Source organism: Macaca thibetana, chromosome 4, assembly GCF_024542745.1.
Source record: "Macaca thibetana thibetana isolate TM-01 chromosome 4, ASM2454274v1, whole genome shotgun sequence".
NCBI classification, from domain to species: Eukaryota; Metazoa; Chordata; class Mammalia; order Primates; family Cercopithecidae; genus Macaca; species Macaca thibetana.
Genome location: NC_065581.1, coordinates 135,466,093 through 135,489,668, shown reverse-complemented (window position 1 = coordinate 135,489,668; position 23,576 = coordinate 135,466,093). Strand labels below are relative to the sequence as shown.

Sequence of the window (23,576 nt, the reverse complement as noted above, 5' to 3'; positions counted from 1 at the left end):
TTGCAGTTATTCTAAAATCGACCACATAATTGGTAGTAAAACACTCCTCAGCAAATGTAAAAGAACAGAAATCACAACAAACTGTCTCTCAGACCACAGTGCAATCAAATTGGCACTCAGGATTAAGAAACTCACTCAAAACTGCACCACTATGTGGAAACTGAACAACCTGGTCCTGAATGACTACTGGGTACATAACAAAATGAAGGCAGAAATAAAGATGTTCTTTGAAACCAATAAGAACAAAGACACAGCATATCAGAATCTTTGGGACACATTTAAAGCAGTATGTAGAGGGAAATTTATAGCACTAAATGCCCACAAGAGAAAGCAAGAAAGATGTAAAGTCGACACCCTAACATCACAATTAAAATAACTAAAGAAGCAAGAACAAACACATTCAAAAGCTAGCAGAAGGCAAGAAACAACTAAGATCAGAGCAGAACTGAAGGAGATAGAGACATGAAAAACCCTTCAAAAAATCAATGAATCCAGGAGCTGGTTTTTTGAAAAGATGAACAAAACAGACTGATAGCAACACTAATAAAGAAGTAAAGATAGAATAATCAAATAGACACAATAAAAAATGATAAAGGGGATATCACCACTGATCACACAGAAATACAAACTACCATCAGAGACTACTATAAACACCTCTACCCTAATAAACTAGAAAATCTAAAAGAAATGGATAAATTCCTGGACACATACACCCTCCCAAGACTAAACCAGGAAGAAGTTGAATCTCTGAATAGACAAATAACAGGTTCTGAAATTAAGGCAATAATTAATAACCTATCAACCAAAAAAAGTCCAGGACCAGATAGATTCACAGCCAAATTCTACCAGAGGTACAAAGAGGAGCTGGTATCATTCCTTCTGAAAGTATTCCAATCAATAGAAAAGAGAGAATCCTCCCTAACTCATTTCATGAGGCTAGCATCATCCTGATAACAAAGCCTGGTAGACACACAACAAAAAAAGAGAAATTTTGGCCAATATTTCTGATGAACATCAATGCAAAAATCCTCAATAAAATACTGTCAAACCGAATCCAGCAGCACATTAAAAAGTTTATCCACCAGGAACAAGTCGACTTCATCTCTGGGATACAAGGCTGGTTCAACATACTCAAATCAATAAACGTAATCCATCATGTAAACAGAACCAATGACAAAAACCACATGAGTATCTCAATAGGTGCAGAAAAGGCCTTTGACAAAATTCAACAGCCCTTCATGCTAAAAACTCTCAATAAATTCGGTATTGATGGAACGTATCTCAAAATAAAAAGAGCTATTTATGACAAACCCACAGCCAATATCATACTGAATGGGCAAAAACTGGAAGCATTCCCTTTGAAACTGGCACAAGACAGGGATGCCCTCTCTCACCACTCCTATTCAACATAGTGTTGGAAGTTCTGGCTAGGGCAATCAGGCAAGAGAAAGAAATCAAGGGTATTCAATTAGGAAAAGAGGAAGTCAAATTGTCTGTGTTTGCAGATGACATGATCGAATATTTAGAAACCCCCATCGTCTCAGCCCAAAATCTCCTTAAACTGATAAGCAATTTCAGCAAAGTCTCAGGATATAAAATCAACATGTAAAAATCACAAGCATTCCTATACACCAAGAATAGACAAACAGAGACCCAAAACATGAGTGAATTCCCATTCACAATTGCTACAAAGACAATAAGGTACATAGGAATCCAACTTACAAGGGATATGAAGGACCTCTTCAAGGAGAACTACAAACCTCTGCTTAACGAAATAAAAGAGGACACAAACAAATGGAAGAACATTCCATGCTCATGAATAGGAAGAATCAATATCATGAAAATGGCCATACTACCCAAAGTAATTTATAGATTCAATGCTATACCCATCAAGCTACCAATGACTTTCTTCACAGAATTGGAAAAAACTACTCTAAAGTTCATATGGAACCAAAAGAAAGCCCACATAACCAAGACAATCCTAAGTAAAAAGAACAAAGCTGGAGGCATCACACTACCTGACTTCAAATTATACTCCAAGGCTACAGTAACCAAAACAGCATGGTACTGGTACCAAAACAGATATCTAGACCAATGGAACAGAACAGAGGCCTTGGAAATAACACCACACATCTACAACCATGTGATCTTTGACAAACCTGACAAAAACAAGAGATGGGGAAAGGATTCCCTACTTAATAAATGGTGGTGGGAAACCTAGCTAGCCATATGTAGAAAGCTGAAACTGGATCCCTTCCTTACGTCTTATACAAAAATTGACTCAAGATGGATAAAGACTTAAATGTAATACCTAACACCATAAAAACCCTAGAAGAAAACCTAGGCAATATCATTTAGGACATAGTCATGGGCAAAGACTTCATGACTAAAACACCAAAAGCAATGGCAAAAAAAAGCCAAAATAGACAAATGGGATCTAATTAAACTAAAGAGCTTCTGCACAGCAAAGGAAACTATCATCAGAGTGTACAGGCAACCTACAGAATGGGAGAAAATTTTTGCAATCTATCCATCTGACAAAGGGCTAATATTCAGAATCTAGAAAGAACTTAAACAAATTTACAAGAAAAAAACAAACCCATCAAAAAGCGGGCAAAGTATATGAACAGACACTTCTCAAAAGAAGACATTTATGGAGCCAACAGACATATGAAAAAATGCTCATCATCACTGGTCATCAGAGAAATGCAAATCAAAACCACAATGAGATACCATCTCATGCCAGTTAGAATGGCAATCATTAAAAAGTCAGGAAACAACAGATTCTGCAAAGGATGTGAAGAAATAGGAACACTTTTATACATTGTTGGTGGGAGTGTAAGTTAGTTCCACCATTGTGGAAGACTGTGTGGCAATCCCTCAAGGATCTAGAACTAGAAATACCATTTGACCCAGCAATTCCATTACTGGGCATATACCCAAAGGATTATAAATCTTTCTATGATAAAGACACATGCACGTATACATTTATTGAGGCACTATTCACATAGCAAAGACTTGGAACCAACCCAAATGTCCATCAATGATAGACTGGATTAAGAAAATATGGCACATATACACCATGGAATACTATTCATCCTTAAAAAAGGATGAGTTCATGTTCTTTACAGGGATGTGGATGAAGCTGGAAACCATCATTCTAAGCAAACTATCACAAGAACAGAAAACCAAACACCACATGTTCTCACTCATAGGTGGGAGTTGAACAATGAGAACACATGGACACAGGGCGAGGAACATCACACTGGGGCCTGTCGGGGGGGTCGGGGGCTAGGGGTGAATATCATTAGGAGAAATACCTAATGTAAATGACAAGTTGATGGGTTCAGCAAACCAACATGGCACATGTATACCTATGTAACAAACCTGCATATTGTGCACATGTACCCTAGAACTTAAAATATAATAATAATAATAAAGAGTTATAAGATGTTGAGCAGGATTTTAACTTTTAGATAAGTCTGTTTTCTTCTCCATAAATTGGAATATGGAGTATTATTTATCTCAAAAAGTTGTTGGGAGGATTTTAATGTAAAATGAAAGAAATTTGCAAACTATTCTCTGCGATGCAGAGGAAAGATACTAGTAATTGGAGTGTTTTAACTGGACTCACACTTTCCAGTGTCCTTGCTAAAACTGATCTCTTGGGTGACAAAATTATTGAAACCTACACAAAACCTGACCATAATAAATACATGCCAAAGTCTCTGAGATTACTCTTATATTTTATTAATATCTCTGAGATTAGACAAGTATAGATTCTCAGAGCAACAACTTTGAAGAGTTATGACATTTATCTCCCCAAGCCCAAAATTAAAGATTTAATAGGCTGAGGGTTTATTGATATCTTTGTACAAATGTTTGTGTTTCATGAGAGGAAAGGACGACTGTAAACTCTGCCAGGCATTTTGGGGATCTTCACTAATCCCTGCTATGTAAAAGATCATCACTGGTCTCCGCTATGAAAAAACACAGCCTTCTCCAATAAGCCTATGATATTGCCTTTTCTTTAATGACTGACCCAAAGACTAGAATTAAATAATGACAATTGAGTGTTCAATCTCTCCCTCTACCCAAAACACACACATGGCCCATACCTGACTCTTTACTGGGACTATATTTTTTAATCGTTTGTGGATAGTGTTGGTAAAAGCTAGGGAAGTGCCTGAAAGAAAGTTAAGATAAAGTGTTAGACCTCTTGTATCTCAGAATCGAAGTATCTCGTTCTCACGTATGCTTTGCTATCCAAAATTGAATCAATAATGGCACCAAAAAAGGATACCCATTTGAGGAGGCTGTTCTAAAGCTTTTTATTTCAATTCAGTCACTCTAACTGAACAAGTTTCCTATACAAATTATACTAGAAATCCCATTTCACTGGCCTCCAGCAATTTTTCCATATTTGCATATTTGTACCCCAAAAAGATTCTCCAATGGTTTTCTAGTGAATTGTATGATTTAAGGAATTGACAATACATTAAAAAACAAGAATAGGGAAAAACTTAACAAAATATTAAGAGTAATTACTGTATATAGAATGTAAGTATGTGATTTATTTTACTTTTTTCTGCTTGTAGATATTTTCTAAACTTTCATTAATTAATATGTTTTATTTTATGATAGAACACATTAAAATTTTACTTTTCTAAAGATGTAGGAAACTCACCATGAAGAGCCCCCAAACAAGAATATTTTACATATATTCAAGGTACATAGGTATAATTATTAATATACATAAGGTTAATGAACATACTAGATATTAATTAATAACTATTCAACAAAAATGCCAAATTTAAAAGAGACAAATTTTGCCTTAGTGTATTCTTTCTTATTGTTTTTCTTCTGCAACAAGTTCTATACTATTTTGGGAAGAAAAATAAAACCAAGCAGAAATGTACAAAGTAGAAAATGAAAGTTCTCTGTCATCCCAAATGGGAGATAACAATTTGTTGCATAATTCTCCAGACTTCTTATCACTGACACCATGTATTTTACTTTATGCTACAAAAATGAAATTGTATTATATGAACTCTTTTGCTGTATTTAATTTTCTATTTTATATCTCACAAATATTTTTCTACATCAACACATTAAGTTATTATTCGTCCTTTTCTTTAAAAATAATGAATAAAAATTCACCCCCAATACAATGAAATGAAAATTTATATAAGAATTCTCCTTCCTTTTCTCCACTTATTCCATCTTATTCCACCTCCAAGGAATTACAACTTTAAAATTTTTGATAGCACTTTTCCTAATTAATTTTTGAAGTCAGATAAAATACATAGATGACTGTGAGATAGGCCTGATATTTAAAATTTTTTTATTAAAAAATTTATTTTTAGTGGCATTTTGTTCACTAATTGATAAGAATTTTAAATTAAAACAATTACCTTTATAGTTTATGTTGAGCCATGAGGGATTTGTTTTGAAATCAAATGGTGCCAGGACATCCAACTCATGCACCCTAAAGATGTTATAAATGAAAACAGTTTACTCTGGATGAAGCAGTTCATAACTGCACATCAAAGCAACGCATATTACTATTCTCATACAAGGATAAGTTACTCCATTTACCCACATTATGGCACATTTCAAAACTGGCTGAAATGGGAAGAAATCACCAGTGAAGATAATAATCTCTATAGAATTTTTTTCTGACTCAAACGTCTCACTCTTCTTGCTAGAATTACAAGTTGTGGTAACAGTTACAGCAAACTTTCAGATCAATCATTAGGTGAGAGGGAAAAAAGGTAACAAGGGACAAGGCAATGTCTAGCTACAAAATGTAAGCTCACTTTAGGGCCAAACCAGTAGTTCTACAGATGTAAAATAGGTTCACCCAAATGGTGCTATAACATATTTTTTAACATTAAGTGAGCTACTGTAGCAGTTAGAATTAATAAAATGCTAAATACATCCCATCATGGATATATTTTTGAAATGTAATGTTGAAAAAAGTTATAAAATGACACCTATTATATGATACCATTTATATAAAAAAAACTTACTAAGCAGAAAAAAATGAAGTGAGCTAAAAAGAAAGAGTTTTTAAAAACTGGCTGACTTGGATGACAGCCAAATAACATTTTGTCCACATTGTCTTCTTTGTCCAATTAAGTTCCACTTTAATTTTATTTGATGTCTCAGCTAGAATCTTGGTATTTCCTGCCATCAAACATGGAAGGAGAATGTAATACCATGGAGACAGCGGAGGCTTGAAAAACAACAAGATACAGGTTCTAATCCCGGTGGTGCTATAACCATGAACTTGGGCAAGTCACCTAACCTCTCTGGGCTCCAATTTCCTATCTGTAAATCGAAGAGATTAATCTCTGAGTTCCCTTCCTGTTCTAAAATCTGAGACTATAAAGCACACAACTGGACTTTATACTATACCCAAGTTTGTAGTTGTGTGCAGCTGGCCAACCAGTTTGCTGCCTCCTGAAGCTTTAAGGTCTAATTACTTCAAATTCCTCACCTCTGACTCATGTTAACTACAAACCCTTGAATGCTCAGAGAATCCTACAGAGTCTTGCCTTCTCCTTGCCCCCGGCATAGCCTCACCATCTCCAGTCCCAGCAAACAGGCTGAGGCTGCATGTGAGCGCCAGATACTTCCTCCATGGGCTTGCCTGCAAGCATGCTGAGTAACATTCTTTCCATTGCAAACATTGGTACCATTATGTTTTGATAGTTGCATATTGGTATTAATTTGCGCATTGAAATAGAATTCCTTGCTTGCACAATAAAATTCAATTGTGTAAGCACTCAATTTCTAAGAAATCATTTGTAAATACACATAATGAATCTCAAGGCAACCAATATATTGGCAGCCAAAATCTGTAGAGACAAAATTCAACCATAGCAAGACAAAAAATTACCTGAAAAAATAATGTTTTACACTTACATAAAAACAATACCATTAAAATACGTGTATTGTCCCATTTTGTCCTCATAATAACTCTTTTTTGGATTATTCCATTTGACAAACGAATGCACTGAAATAGGAGATACACTGTGGTTTGGTCAAGATGATTCAGAAAGTTAGTAAGAACTTGGGTCTCTTGCCTCCCAAAAGCTATCTCCAACCTAACAGAAATTATATAAATTGGATGTGGATGATCTTTAAGCGCCTTTCTTGTTCAAGCCTTCTCTGATTCAATACCAGACCAGGGAGTAATGGGTTCACTTTCTTTCCATGAACATCCTCCAAAGAGGTAAGAGAAACAGTCCTAACTGATTCTATTCACTTCATTTCATGATTGTTACTTTTATCATTTTCAGAGATAGAACATTTGCCTATTTTCACTTAAATAATGAAAGTAGGCTGGATGCAGTGGTTCATGCCTGTAATCCTAGCACTTTGGGAGACCAAGGCAGGAGGATCATTTGAGGCCAGGGGTTCAAGACCAGCCTAGGCAACATAGTGAGACCTTATCTCTACCAAAAAATAAAAAATAAACAAAAGTAAGAAATTATGTCTTAAAAAAAAATCCACATCCTCTAATCCATAAAGACATATGAAACGTTAACTATAAAAGTCTTTCCTATTCAATGTTAGCTTTTTAATTCTGTTTGAAGACAATGTGCTACTTACTCAAACAACATGCACCCCGTGCTCAGGGCCACGTAGTACACGGTGTAGAACAGGATGACACACAGAAGAAGCTTCTGCAAAACAACCTGTGGAGAAAACAGATGTGAGGTCCAAGAGCCTGGGATTTTTCACATGGTCTTTGGTAACTAGTTTGGCAAAAGATGATGAATGATTATTAGATAGTGCTGGCTAGCCTTGTATTGCTTAAGGACCCACGGGATGGGAAGGACTTCAAAGTGTCCATCTTGGAGCTTCTTTGGCGGTATAATTTTCTTAACTGTCATGTGTCTTGGGTTTGGTTTATCCTTCCTACCACGTATTGAAATCAGTTAGTTTTTCTTTTCATTTGAACATTAATAGCCTCTAGATATTTCTAGATGATTACTTTCATTTCGATCCAAAATAAGATGAATAATATATAGTCTCTATATTAGTATGTGTTTTCAACCATTAAACTTTTCTTATTTCTGTTAATATTAAAATTCAAATAACATTTTAATTTTTTAGTACATTCACTTACTATAAAATTTTCCTTGTGTAATCCAAAAACATGAGGATTGTACTACATACCCAGAAAACCTACAAATACTAAATCTGTGTAAGACATTTGGCACTATTTTTTAAATTAAATTATAATTTGTGAGACAATATATTTGTTGACAAATTTTATATAGAGATACACTGACTTTTCCTGACAAATTTATAAAACACTACATATTTTTAAAATGTTGCTAGCTGAAGAGGTTACCATCTCACACATTTGCACCAAGAATTAATGCAATATACAAATCCATATCACTTACGCTCCATTCACTGGAACAAACTTCCTAAATGCCAATATTTGTATTTTAACTTGACAAAATGACTCTAAACCTCAGCTGTGATAATAATATAATCTTGCCAGTCATAATAATAATGGCAAGAACCACAGTTACTTTTGCACCAACCTATAGAAAGATGAGAACAGGTAAATTCCAAATAATATTATCAAAAAACCCACATAATACCACAATAATTAAACCTCTGTACAAGAATTTACAGAGCAATTTGGTAAAACACAATAGATGGTCCTGAAATGGACTCTTCCACATCTGAGACCTAAGAAAGAAGCACTGCAGATTAATGAGAATTGGAAAGATTATTTGACAAATGGTCCTGTGAAAATAGTCTAACTTCTAAACAGAAAAATCCCATTAGATTCCAGTCTTGTACCAGACACCACAATAAATTTCAAGGGGATTATAGGCTTAAATGCCAAGGAATAGGTTGGGAGAAAATATTTGCAATATATATCATAGGAAAAGGATTGATATCTATAATATATAAACTCACACAAATGTTAGAAAAAGACAAACCAATAGAAAAATGGACAAAGTATATAAATAGGCAATTCACATGAAGAAATACTTAAAAAGCCAACAAACAATCAAAAATGTGCCAACTTCGCTATTAACCTTTTCAAAGATATCCTTATGACTATAATAAAGGTCGCAGCATTTCACATGAGAAATGCTCAATTTACTCAGTTTATTCTTTTATTTTAGAATCTTAAAGCCATTTTTGCTTAACCCACACTCCAGCACTTTAGATTTATTATTATTTTTACTTGAATGACCAATTCACCAAACTGACCACATATTTTCACTTGCCTAGGTACAGAAGGAGCCCACAGCTAGAGGCAGGAGGAGAAGCTAGTTAGCAGAGAGTAGACCACAACCAAGTGGCTGAATGGACCAAATTTACAGATCTACCAAGAACCTACTTCTTTCAACTATTTTTAAATGGGTAGGATGTGAAGCCTGACAGGGCCATGAGAAAACAGGACTCCAAGGTTCTGGGACCTTCAGAGTCTTCCCCCATCCCTTGCTCCCACACCATCCTCAACACCCCCTACTCTTTGCCTATGTCCACCCCCAGCCTTGCTCACCAAGTCTCATCTCTCTTCGCTGATTCTTATCCCCAGTTCACCCTCAGGATCTCACATTCCTTGTCTCTGTTTTTTGGGTTTTTTTTTTTTTTTTTTTTTGAGACAGAGTTTCGCTCTTGTTGCCCAGGCTGGAGTGCAATGGCACTATCACGGCTCACCACAACCTCAGTCTCCCAGGTTCAAGCAATTCTCCTGCCTCAGCCTAGTAGCTGGGATTACAGGCATGCACCACCAAGCCCAGCTAATTTTGTATTTTTAATAGAGTCGAGGTTTCTCCATGTTGGCCAGGCTAGTCTCAAACTCGCCTGCCTCGGCCTCCCACAGTGCTGGGATTACAGGCATGAGCCACCCCGTGCCTGGCCTTCACATTCCTTGTCTCTTAATCTCTCCTCCCTTATGACCTTCAGTCTCTCCTTCCTCAACCCTTGGTCCCCTCCTGTCCATGCTCCTCATTCTCTCCCTAAGACCTGCATAGCCTGTGGTTCCATGATAGCTGACACAACATGATTTTTTAAAAGGAATGTGTACAAAAGAGACCTTCTTCCCACAGCTGTCTTTCTTTTATCAGAGAATAAAAATCCTTCCTAGAAGCTGCAAACAGCCTTCCCATTATGTCTCATTGTCCGCCACAGGGCCACATGTCCACTTACTGAACAATCACAGGTAGAGTAAAAGGGTTTACCATGGCAGCTTTATGACATCATGACTGCGCTTCCGGGGACAGGCACCTACTGCCTCAATAAAAGAAAAATTGGAGTTCTATTAGCAGGGAAGAAGGAGTTGGGCAGGAAACTACATCTTCCACTGGGAAGGAATCAATACGGAAATAGCTAAAAGCCCTCATTTTGTAGCAAAGAGTCTTTGAAGGTCAAAAGAAAATGTGGAGGTATTGCCTGAGTTGAGGCCCATGCATCAACTGGCTCAATTCTTCCCCAACTGCTGGAATAAGAATTTGCTGCTGGGAGATGGGTATGTAAAACGGAGCAGCTGGGAGCTTCTTCAGCACTATAATTTTTTTAAGAGTCATGTGTCTTTGGGTTTGCTTTATTCTTCCTACCATGTATTGATATATCAATTGTTTTTCTTTTAATTTGAGCATTAATAGCCTTTAGATCTTTCTAGATGATTGCTTTATTTCATTTCAATCCAAAATAAGATGAATAATATATAGTCTCTATACTAACACGTATTTTCAACCATGAAACTATTCTTATCTCTGTTAATATTAAAATTTAAATAACATTTTAATGTTTTAATACATTCACTTACTATAAAATTTCCCTTGTATAATCCAAAAACATGAGGATTGTACTACATACCCAGAAAACCTACAAATACTAAATCTGTGTAAGACATTTGGCACCATTTTTTAATTAAATTATAATTTGTGAGACAATATATTTGTTGACAAACTTTACATAGAGATACACTTACTTTTCCTGACAAATTTAGAAAACATTAAATATAAATATAATATCAAAATAATATATTTTAAAATGATTTGTAAGAAATATTTGGAAAAGCAAGGCATAATGTTTGTAAACAATTTTTCTACCTGAATTATAAGTCTAGATTTTCAAATAATACTTTTCTCATATGCAAATTCATTTGCTTTTACTATGTTCTTCCTCGAATCTACACCCTACAGAGTCTATGGAACCTAAGTATTTTCTAAAAAACAATCAGACCATCACTTCCTCTGCTTTATATCCTTTTATGGCCTCACATCATTATCAGGATTTATTCTTCCACTTTTTTCATTTGACAAATAGTTACTGGGCGGGGTGGCAATGCAAGGTAAATTGGATGTGGTCCAAGCCATAGAGATGCAGTTGAGCTGTTGTTCTCAAATGTACAAGCATCAGACTCACATTAAGGTCCTATTAAAACACAGATTACAGGGCCCAAGTCCCAGAGTTTCTGATTTGGTAATTCTGGGATGGGTTCCAGGAATTTGTGTTCATAACAAGTTCCCAGCTGATGCTGCATCAGCTGTACCTATTACCACACTTTGAGAACTACTGATCTAGAGGCAAGAATGAGTGAAGAAATGGCTACAATACGAAGAGAAGAGGTATAATTGAGGAGGGTATGGAGTGCTATGTAAGCCCAAGCAAGACAACAGCAGAGAATGGGTAGGTTATGTGTGTGTGTGTTTGTGTGCTTCCATGCACATGTGTGAAGGGGGCATGAACATTCCCCAGAAAATCTTGACAACATTTATTGTAGGTTTTCTTGAGTTACGATATCACATCTGCATTACCTCATTTAATCCTTATAAAACTTCTGAGTGGTAGAATCCTTTTTTAGAGAGAAGAAAAATGAGGCTCAGAGAGCTCTTGTAACTTTCTGAACATTTGACAGTAAAATGCTGAGCTGAGATGCAAGTGCTGCTCTGACTCAACCCTTATTCTACTTATGATGAGCTGGAGCAGTGGCAGGGGTGTCCATAGGCACAAGAAGCACTTGCAAAGACCTGGGTGAAGCCAAACTTGATGGAGAGGAGTTTTGGTAGGAGAGGTTTAAAGAGCTGAAGTCAGAGGTGAAGGGAAGTTTATGCCTTAATGAGGAATTTTGCATATCTCTGAAGGCCCTGGGGAGACTGAAAGATTTAAGGAGTAGTATAGACTAGAGAGGGGCCATTAGGTCGGGGAAGCATTTAAATGGGTTTGCAGTGGAAATGGAGAGGAGGACAGGTATGTGAACTATTAAGGAAACAGAATAGATAACTTGTGGGGGTTAAGGGAGAGGAAACTGTTGACTCTATCTCCCAGTTTTCCAACCCAATTTTATTGATTGGTTGGACAATAAGAGGAGCACTATCAGTTCTAAATGACTGGAATGGTAATCCATAATCTAGCCCAGTGCTGTCCAGCAGAAATACAATGCAAGCCACATATGTAATTTTAAATTTTTTAATAGCCACATTTATAAAAATGTTGATAAGGTAAAATTAATTTTAATAATATTTATTTAACACACCATATCCAAGATATTATGATTTTGACATAAATGAATCATCAAAAATAGAGATATTTTATGTTGTTTGTTCATACTACGTCTTAGAAGTACAAAAGGTAATTTATTTACAAGACATCTCAATTCAGACTAGCCACATTTCAAGTACTAAATTGCCATGTGTGGACAGTGGACAAGACAGTTCTCACCTCTGCCTGTCCTCCAGCCTCATCTCCTCATCCCCTGCCCCAGTCGATAGCCTAACTATATTGACTATTTTATTGAGGATTCCTACGTGACAATCACTGTACTCATATTTTCTCATTGTATTCACCCTTCCCTGTACCCCACCACTATATGCATACAGGAAAAACTTTCTGGGTTTGGCTGTCTTTCATTTGCATTTCACAGACTTGGAAACCGAGACAAAGAGAGATTAAGGAACTAATCCCAGCTCATGTGGCCTACATGTGGCAGGGCTCTAGGCCAGATCTGCTGGATGTTTCCTCTCAACCCTGTGCTGTCCTGCCCCCACCCAGAAGTTCACAATGAAAGCATGCTGAATAATCTTTATTTATTTATTTAGAGAAGGAGTCTTGTTTTGTCGCCTAGGCTGGAGTCCCATGGCATGATCTTGGCTCACTGCAACCTCCACCTCCCAGGCTCAAGCAATTCTCCTGCCTCAGCCTCCCGAGTAGCTGGGATTACAGGCGTCCGCCACCATGCCCAGCAAATTTTTTGTATTTTTATCTAGAGACGGGGTTTCACCATGTTGGCCAGGGTGGTCTCAAACTGCTGACTTCAAGTGATCTGCCTGTCTTAGCCTCCCAAAGTGCTGGGATTGCAGGTATGAGTCACTGCACCTGGCATGAATAATCAATTTTAGTTCAACACTCTGTTTTTAAAAGTATGAAAACTGTGACTCAGACAAGTTGATTGAATAGCCCAAGGACACACCTTTATTTAGTGGCCAAGTTGAGATTAGGAAAATAATTGTATTGAATTAACAAAGTAAAAGCACTGAATAATGCGGTCCAAATGAGGGAGCATTATTTTATTATGATACAATATTATTGCTGCACTCTAGGAAAAGCCAATATGTGAGATTCAGAATTTGTAGCTGTCTAGATATTTGGCTACTGCCAAACTTTTTATTATGTTTTTAAATATATTTGGATCCTGAATCAAATAAACTTTTAAAAATTAAGACATTTATGAGACATTTGGCTATTTAAACTTGACTGGATATTTAATAATGTTAAAAAATTATTGCTACGTTTTTAAGGTAAGATAATGGTATGGTGTTTTTTTCTAAGTCGTTGTCTTTGAAGATGCATAAGGACATGTTTGCAGTTGAAACAATATGATGCCTGGTTTAGTTTCCAAATAAAAAGATAAGAGAATAGCTGGAAATGAAGATGAAACAAGATTGAATAGGAGTTGATAATTTTGAAGCTAGGTGAGGGATAAATGGGATTCATTATACCATTTTATTTAAATTTGCATATGTTTACTTTTTTGGTAATACCTTTTTTCAATAAATTTATTCAACCAGTGAGCATCTTCACAAAATTTAAAGCATGCTTTGATTAATACAATTTTGAGGAACATCCCTGAGGGATGCGGTAAGGGGTAACCTTTGCTTAATACCTGTATGTGCGAGACGCTAAGCTAGCCACTTTGCAAACCTTATCTCCTTTAATCCTCACAACAACACTGCCAGACAGCAAGTATGATCCATCTTTATCACTGGAGCACAGAAGCTGGCACTTCACCTTGTTTGTTCCTCTGGGGTCAAGGACATATGGTTTCAGGGGGTTTACAAGTACTCTGGCCCATTGAGATGGGGCTGGCATGAAGAGAAAAGGGTCACTGAGCAAGTCCATGGACTCAGCAAAGTCCCAGGGACCAGAGGGCGTGTTGTTCTGCTGGACTATACAAGGGCAATGAAGAGGCAGGTAGCTATGCCTACTGGCAAGGAGAAACACACCTTCCCCCAGTAACAGCAGGTTAACAGGGCTCTACGAGGGGTTTGTCTGCAAATAGTGCCTCACCTTCCTTTTAGCGCCCTGGCGCCAGCCACAAACCGTTCTAGGTAGCCTTCTCCTGCCTTCTCCAGCTCTTCTCCATACGAGCCCCACAACCTGCAATCCAGTCTCAGCCTCTCCCCCAGCCACCTCCTCACCACCTCCCTCAAGATCTGGTGCTCCTCAGGCAGATCCCTGCAGAGCCTATTCAAGCTCCCTCTGGAATTTTCTTTCCAGTCTATTGATGGAGCTCATTTTGGAAGTTGAAAAAACAAACGAGCACCCACAGCATTGAATGTTCCTCTTCATTGCTTTCCCACTACACCAAGTCTAATTCTCCGGCACAACATCACCTCCAATGGAGGAACTGGTAGAAAAGGAAAACACAAGAACATTTCACAATATTATCTTGTGCATATGAGAAAGTCACCCGTGGGTCCTGTTATTTCCTTTGTGTTCACTTTCCTCTTTGGTGCTCCAGCCATTCTTAAGTACTTCCTATATCTGGAAAAGTTCAATGCTGTTCCCCCTATCTAGAATTAATGACTCCTCTCTTTGGAAAACTAACTCCCACTCATCTTTTCAGGTCTAAACTGATACCTCACTTCCTCCAAGAAGTCCTCCTGACTTCTTAGTCTCTACTGTATGCTCCCTAACACTCTCTTTTCTCCCAAAAAAGCCCTCATTAGTCTGAAGATTTATAATATTCAAACACAGATCATTATAACTGCAATTTCTTTATTAAAAAGCTTCCACCTTTTTTTTGTTTTACAATCCTATTCTGAAAATGAAATAAATGTGCACCAGTCTGCAAAATGTGCACATTTATGATGTAATGAATGTTTTTACAAGTTGCTTTCAGAAAATGGTCTGCTACAACTGGTCTTTACATCTTTGTCATCTTTTTCGATCAAAATATTTTGATAATAGCCTTCCTTCTACTGCCCTAAAAACTAAAGCAGTTTTAATAAGTTGAAATTAAGAAACGGCTATACCTATGTAAAAAAGGATAGAGGAAAGTGCTATTGATTTGCACACTTAGAATCTCCCAAAACCATGAGCACTATCTTTGCTAAGGGTAGGCTGGAACCTGGATAGAATATGAGTATGTGCAGGTGGCATCCCTAAGGATTCAGAGCTTAAGTGGAGCTGAGTACTTCAGCAGTGTAACTCACTTAACTGCCTTGCCAATTTCTACACTGGCTCGATGGGGCATAATTCAAAAAGGAAAAGCTCACATTCATTCCACTCTCCTGGAGCTGAGAGCCACCTCTCTTCATTTAGCTCTCGAGTTTTTCTTGTTGTTGCGTTTAATAACACCCTAGTGGGATGTCTTCTAGATATTATTTTATGGTTCTGCAAGTAATTGCTAAAAGATACAGGGTCTACTTTTTCTATGCTACTTACCTCATTTTATTTAAGAAGGGACTGGGAGGAAGAGATGTGTCCATTTGGCTCACTAATATATGTGTAGTGTCTGGTGTGGTTCCTGACACACATTAGGTATTCAAAGAATATAAGTTGTTGGATGATTTGTTACAGTTTTAGAATTAATAGAAGGATGGCTCTACAGACATTCTGGTTATTTAAGTAGAATCAGTTACGATTGGTCAGAGTCCAGGCCACACTGAACAGTACCCCAGATAAAAGCAATCTTTGCTGTACAGTGAGAGAGTCACCAATCAGGAGATAATTATCAGGTGTTGACATTCTGCCCAAAACTGTTTCAGACTTCCTGGGGATAAAAAGGAAGAGGTAAGAAGAGACAAAATAATCACACAGAAAATAATTAGAACAAGCAAGTATACCCAACATTTATGACTCTTTACTGTGTACTTGTCTAGATGAGCTCACTCATCTGATTAAACATGTGAGTTAGGATTATAGTCACCTCTTTATAGATGAAAAAACAGAGGCCTAGAGAAATTAAGTGATTTTCACAAAGCTACTCACTTAAAGAGTTACAATTGTATATACAATTGTATATAAAATTTATTGAATCCTGGTCAGAACAAAAAGCTTTGCGGTTCTGATTACAGCTGGTCCCTGACTTACAATGGTTCAATTTAACAATGTTTCAACTTTACAACAGGTTTATTGGGACGTAATCCCATTGTAAGTCAAGAAGCATCCATAATTGCTAAAAGTAATTGCAAAGCTACCTCACAGAAAAGAGATAAGCTAGGTTTCATGAAGATCTAGGCTCCTAGGAACAATCACAATGGTCCAGACTCTTCATATTCAACATCTGCCCACATACACGGCCTTTAAGTGGTTCACAAAGGTTATTATTCTTAACGCTGGTAACTGCATTTTAACAAACCTCTCAGGTGATTACAATGGAAATAACTACTGAGGATATAGGAACTGGTCTAGGTGACAAACAGAAACCTAGACCTGTCCTAGAGTTTCCCCTCAGGCAGGATTTCCACATGGGACAGCCACAGGTCTGGGTTCCTGAGCAAAACGGGCAAGAGACAAATTTCCAATTAAAACGAGCAAATGTAATATTTTACTTCACTAACAATAAAGAAACACATACCCAAACTTCATAGACACTATTGTTCTATCAAGTTAGTGAAGATATTTTTCTTTTTTAAAAAATGAATTACTTGTTCTGGTGGATGAAATGCATACTGTTCTAGACAGCCTTGCTAAAGACGGTGGGGTATAGTGTCAAGCTAATGTGACATTATAATACATTTATTTCTCAATGACAGAAAGTGAAGACAAAATTTCCAAAGAACTTAGTAAGTATTTTTCCCAAATTCTCACAGGCAGGAAAAAGGACATTCTCCTATAATTCAAAACTATTACTACACACAATAAATCCTACATAGATATAAAATATTATTGATATAGAGTTTATATTCAGATTTTCTCTATTGTTCTCAAAATCTGAGAATTCTGGAATCAATCATATTTTCACATGTTACATTTGGTTGTCATGTCTCTTTAGTAACCTACTCTGAATTTGTCTGATGGTCTCCTCATGATCAGATTCTTTGGGGAAGAATTCTACAAAGGTAATATTGTGCATTTCCCATTGTATCTTATGAGAAGATGTAAAATATGACTTTCATTATTACTGATGGTCAGTTTGATCACTTGGTAAAGGTGATATCTACTAGATCTATTTTCACTGCACTGTTCATCATTTGTAATTAATAAGTAATCTGTGGGGTGACACTTGAGACTATATAAATACCCGGTTCCCCCAAAACTTTTTAGCCATTCATCAACATATCTTGTCTGAATCAATTATTTATATTGGTATTGTAAATCGATGGTTTTATTATTTTATTTTTTCTTCTGCATTTCAGTAGATATTCTTCCATGAAGAGATTTCCTTTCTTACCCTTGAACTTACATATTAATTTATGTATTTATTATTTATTCATTTATTTTTGATAACTTATGGTCTTTTTTGTTTTCTGTGTGCCATAATTAATTAACATCATGATTCCTGTTGATGCTCAAATTATCCCAAGTTTGATCAATTTGAGCACCTACCAGATACCACCTGTGTTCTTTTTACATATCCCCATCATTTTTATACTTCCTTGCTTTATGACATTCCAATGGGATATTGTCTTTTTCATTACTACATTTTCATATACACGTTTGTCTATTTGTGAACTTTCTATTCGCCTCCATTGAACTATCTACTGATGAATCAATACCACACTGTTTTAATTATAGAAGCTTTATAGTATGTTTTAAAATCTGGCAAGGCATTTGTTAAAAGGATAGAGCTTGCATTAAGTGTTCTTACCACACACGCATGCACACACAGGAAACCATCACAGGAGCACAAGGAAACTTTATAACGTTTACAAGGAAACTTGTGGAGGTGATAAATATGTCTATTATCTTAATTATGGTGATGGTCTCACAGGTGTTGCAAATGTTCAAATGTATAAACTTGTATACATTAAATAAGTACACTTTTTGTATATTAATTTATTCCTCAATAAAACTGCTTAAAAATATCTAGTAAGGCTAGTCACCTCTCCTTTTTCTTTTCTTTAGGGTTCTCATAACTATTTTTATTTTTTCATATAAACTTCAAAATCTACTTGACTAGCTCCATAAAAACAACTTTGTTATTTTTATTGAGATTATGCCAAACTTATTAAGATGGGAATAAATGATAGCTTTATTATGTTTACGAGTACCATTCAAAAACAAGAAAAATTTCCAAACTTATTCAAGTCCACTTTTGTATTTTTCAGGAGTATGTTAATTTTTTTCTCATATAGATTTTACACACTTCCTGTTAAGCTTATGATTAAATAAATTCTTTTTGCTACTAATACAACTGAAGTTTCCTCTTCTGTTACATTATCTAACTAGCTATTGTTTGTTTATAGAAAGGCTTCTGATTTTTGTATTTTAATAGTCTATTACCTTACTGATTTTTAAAATTGTGTTAGTGTTTTCATTGTTGTTTTGGATTTTCCATATATACTATGATATCAACTGTAAATAGAGATAGTTTTACTTCTATTTTAATTATCATGGCTCTTTCATTTGTTCTGATCTGATTGAATGGAATAGTATCTCTAACATATATTTTTTTAATATATATATATATATAAAATTTTTTTTTTTTGAGATGGAGTCTAGCTCTATCGCCCAGACTGGAGTGCAATGGTGAGATCTTGGCTCACCACACCCTCCATCTCCCAGGTTTAAGCAATTCTTCTGCCCTAGCCTCCCAAGTAGCTGGGATTACAGGCACATGCCACCACGCCCGGCTAATTTTTTGTATTTTTAGTAGAGATGGGGTTTTGTCATGTTGGCCAGGCTGGTCTGGAACTGCTGACCTCAGGTGATCTACCCACCTCAGCCTCCCAAAGTGTTGGGATTATAGACATGAGCCACTGCGCCTGACCCTAACATATGTTTAGATAGTAGTGGAGTTAGTGGACATTCTTGCCTTGTTCTTGGCCTTTCTGTAAATGCCGCTAGTATTCTCCATTAAGTAATATACCAGCTTTAGGACTGCAATGTGTGTGTGCATGTGTGGTTATATATATATATATTTCAGTTATATATCTGATCAGACAAAATCATAAGTTCTTATTTTATTCAGTATTTTAATCAGGAATGGTTCAGGAACGATTGCCAATTTTTGTCAAAGGCAGTTTTAGCATCTATGAAGATGAGTGAAGATGATCATATGATTTTCTGCTTAGATTTATGAACATCTAAATTACGTTAGTAGATTACCTAATATTGAACCATCCTTATGTTTTTGGAATAATGTCACTTGGTCATGACGTTTTATTTTTATGATGAGTTCTTGGGTTCTGTTTGCTAATATGTTTAGATTTTTACTTCTGTATTCATAAGTGAGATTGATCTATAATTTTTTTTTGTACTATCTTATATAGTTTAGGTGACAATATATTTCTTGTTTCATAAAACTTCCTTGTGGCTTTTCTTGTTTTTCTATACTCAAAAATGATTTAAGTAGCATTGGGAGTATGTGATCTTTGAAGACTTAGGAGAATTCTTTTGTGAAATCTAGGCCTAGTTCTTCTGTTATAGCCTTCTCCATTTATTCTATGGAAACTGGAAGCCCTTGTGTGATTTTGCAAAGCAGAATGTTCCCATTGCCTACAATAGTTTCACTCTTCTTTACAGAGCAAGTAACTATATTCACTAGGTCTGGCTCATATACCATCTTCTCACTCCACCCCTCACTTCAGGACAGAATCAATCTCTATTTTCTTTTATTGCTTCCATAATATTACATTTGTCTTATAGATCTGATCATGCTTGCATTGTAGCATACCTACTTTTGGAGGTATACATTTCTTTCTCCAGTCTCTAAAAGACAGACACTGATTTGATCACATTTAATTCTTCAGCCCCCAAAATACGGGTCAGGCTTTCATAGGTATTCATTAAATATATTTTGAATAATAATCATGGATGGAAGGAAAGAAATAATGGAAGACAAGACCACTATAGTAGGAACCATAGTCTTTTTTTTCTTTTTGAAACAGAGTCTTGCTCTGTCACCCAGGCTGGAGTACAGTGACACAATCTCAGCTCACTGTAACCTCTGCCTCCTGGCTTCAAGGGATTCTCTTGCCTCAGCCTCCCTGAGTAGCTGGGACTACAGGTGTGCACCACCACAGCCAGGTAATTTTTGTATTTTTAGTAGAGATGGGTTTTCACCATGTTGACCAGGCTGGTATTGAACTCCTGACCTAAAGTGATCTGTCTGGCTTGGCCTCCCAAAGTGCTGGGATTACAGGCATGAGCCCCCGCACCTGGCCGGAACCATAGTCTATTAATAAAGTATGTGGACTCTAAGTCAGATATGCTGGAGTTTCTCCCCCAGTGATCTGAATGACTGGCAGGTGTGGAACATTGGCCGCTTACTTTCTGAGTTTCGTTCTACTCGTCTATAGGTAAAGTTTCATAAGGGATTTGTATTCCGAACATGTGTACAATTCTTAACATTAAGTACTGTATGTGCTCAATAGATAATACTTTCTCTCTTTCTTCTCCCCATGGGAAAGCCTGCATTGTAGTTCTCTGGACAATTCCTGGAGAAATCATGAGATATGACTCTCTCACCTGAAGAATCACAGCAAAGGATCCATCCTACTGATAAGTAGTTCCCTCTGAAATTGCCTGAATGAATGAAATTCTCCAGTTCAGGTGAACAGCCCTGAGGATATGCAGGCATGTGTTGTGCTTCTGAGATTTTTACAACATTTGTTTTACAGAGGAAAGTTTACATTAGTTTAACATAGTTAGGAAACATGTCGTCTACAGGAGTAGAATACATTGTATTCTGAACAATTTAGCAGTCCTCAGACTTGGACTTTCTTCCCAGTTCTTGTGCTATTTTCCCAGACAGCAAATTAGTTAAATGGCCTTTGGCCATGACTCTTTCCCTTGAGTCAGCTTTTCTCTCATTTAAAGTGTAGAGATAGGGGGGATTTAATTAGCCCAATGCCTGGCACATTGCATGCACTCAATAAATGTTTGTTGAGTATTCGAGTTCTCTCTAGATGGTCACTTTTGCTATTACTATTAATTTATGAGCATATCGGTAATTATTGTGCTGATAATACTGACAGTGAACAAGCACTTAAAAGAAGAGTTAACTCATAACTTATAGGGATGTATAATGAGAGTCCAGATAGTCAACAACCTCTCTGTTTCAAACATATTCACTATTATTCTAATGTTCTAAGGCTGTAATTCTACACATGAAGCTCAGATAATTCTAAGATAGTGAGGAACTGCAGCAACTATCTGGATATTTTCCCTGCAATGTGTGTGTGTGTGTGTGTGTGTGTGTGTAAGCCCCGACTAAATATAGAACCCCCATTCTTTGTGTAAGCTACTTAAGAGAAAGGATTTTATCTTTTAATTTTTATCTCTTCAGCAGAAGTTATTATTGCTAGTTCAATCCCAAATCTATACATAAATTATGAAATTTAAAAACCCCTTAAAAGTAAGTTTTTAATAAATATTTTTCCTGAAATAATGTTTTTACTGACCTTGAAAATTTTTCTTAGCTGTTGTCATGCTCAACATTACTCACTGATGACATATGTGGTAATGATGGCAGTGTAAAGAAAAAGCTTGAGGAAATACACACGGTGCTGATATTTTACTAAAATGAATGTAGCACTCATTCATAATTGTAATTTAATTTTTAAGTAAAAATCTGATTTCCACTATCATTCCCTTAAGCCTGGCTCGTTATAGGCCTAAAGCCTGTGTGAATTTACACAGCTGCTTTGAGGCTTTGCATATTTCCTTGTTTTAGATTCTTTGATTTTTTTTTAAGGGGTATTTTTACACTGAAGTAAAACACAACTATTAACACTAGCCTGGGGGGGAAAAAGAAACTAACAAACCTACAGCTTGAAATGTTTCAAAACTTTGCCTTTAAAATTTTGCACACCCTTTAGAAGTTACAAAAATAAAAACCACTCCCTGTAAAAAAAAAAAAAAAGAAAGAAAGAAAGAAAAAAAGATTGAGAACAAACTGTCATGATTTCAGAAAACGATAGCAGACGTGCAGGTGTTAACACCAGAGAGCTCACCTCTGAATAAAATGGTGCCTTCTAAACAGCCACTATTTACATGTTTTAGAATCCTTTCTTGGGCATGGGTGCCTTTATATTGCCCTATTACCACAAGATACAAGCCGTGCAGCAGAATGTTTTCTGTATGGTACCCAGCCAAAAGTGAAACAAGTTGCCCACTGACAGAGAGGCCATTTATAGAACATATTCATTTACACCAGTGCTAGGCAGCCACTGAAAGGCAATGCAAAGAAGTAATTTCTCTTTACCTTGCTTGGAGCAACTCTGACCTGGAGAGCCATGTACACATCCTACGTCAAGGAGGTGATGAAAGCCCCACTCCTTATAGCGATGACATCTGGAAGAAGACACAATTGTCACCGTGAGCTTTTCAATTACTCCTGGAGACTAAGTGTGAGACGCAGTAGTGCAGGATGATTGGATTACGCAAAATGAGACAGATGCCATCTGCGAGCCATGCGTAAGCTGCTGAGTGCCAAAATGAACATCCTTATTAAACGACGGAGTTCTCATACCATTTGTAGTTTGGTCAGATTTGAAAGATGAGTTGATTGTTTTTAGATAGTGCTGCAAATAGGCAGGGACTTGGAATCCTCTCTGGCTGTATGAGTAATTACTGTCTCATACTTAAATTAGAAACATTGGTTTTCAGTTAGGTCTTGAGATTGTTTCCAAAGGATGCTGCTGCATTCATGTTGAAGCATGGCCTGTCCTCTCTGTTTCACTCACAAGGGCCACAGAGTTCTGAGAAAGAAATCATCAGTTCCTTTCACATCATGACAAAGAAATGTAAAAACTATGACTTTTTGTTAGGAAACAAAAGGATTCCCATACTCTAAAATAATGGTCACAGTACAGTGGGTGGAATGTTTTCCAGAAACTGCCAGGAGGCAGTATTGGAGCTCTGTGTCTCTCTGAGTCCTGAGGCTCCAGAACCAATCCTTCATTTACAATCCA

At 36.6% G+C, this 23,576-nt stretch overlaps 1 protein-coding gene across 2 annotated transcripts in view; it reads right to left on the bottom strand.

Moving 5' to 3' along the window:
* The window catches only part of TMEM244 (transmembrane protein 244), a 33,494-nt gene extending 10,112 nt beyond the window's left edge, over positions 1–23,382 (bottom strand). For both annotated transcript variants that reach the window (XM_050788281.1, XM_050788282.1), the window contains exons 1-3: positions 22,868–23,382; positions 7,621–7,706; positions 5,415–5,488 (exon numbers count right to left, since the gene is read on the bottom strand). In XM_050788281.1, the coding sequence (XP_050644238.1) occupies positions 5,415–5,488; positions 7,621–7,706; positions 22,868–22,900 (193 nt within the window). In that variant the 5' untranslated portion in view covers positions 22,901–23,382. The remainder of the gene's footprint in view (positions 1–5,414; positions 5,489–7,620; positions 7,707–22,867) is intronic.
* Positions 23,383–23,576: the final 194 nt, after the last annotated feature.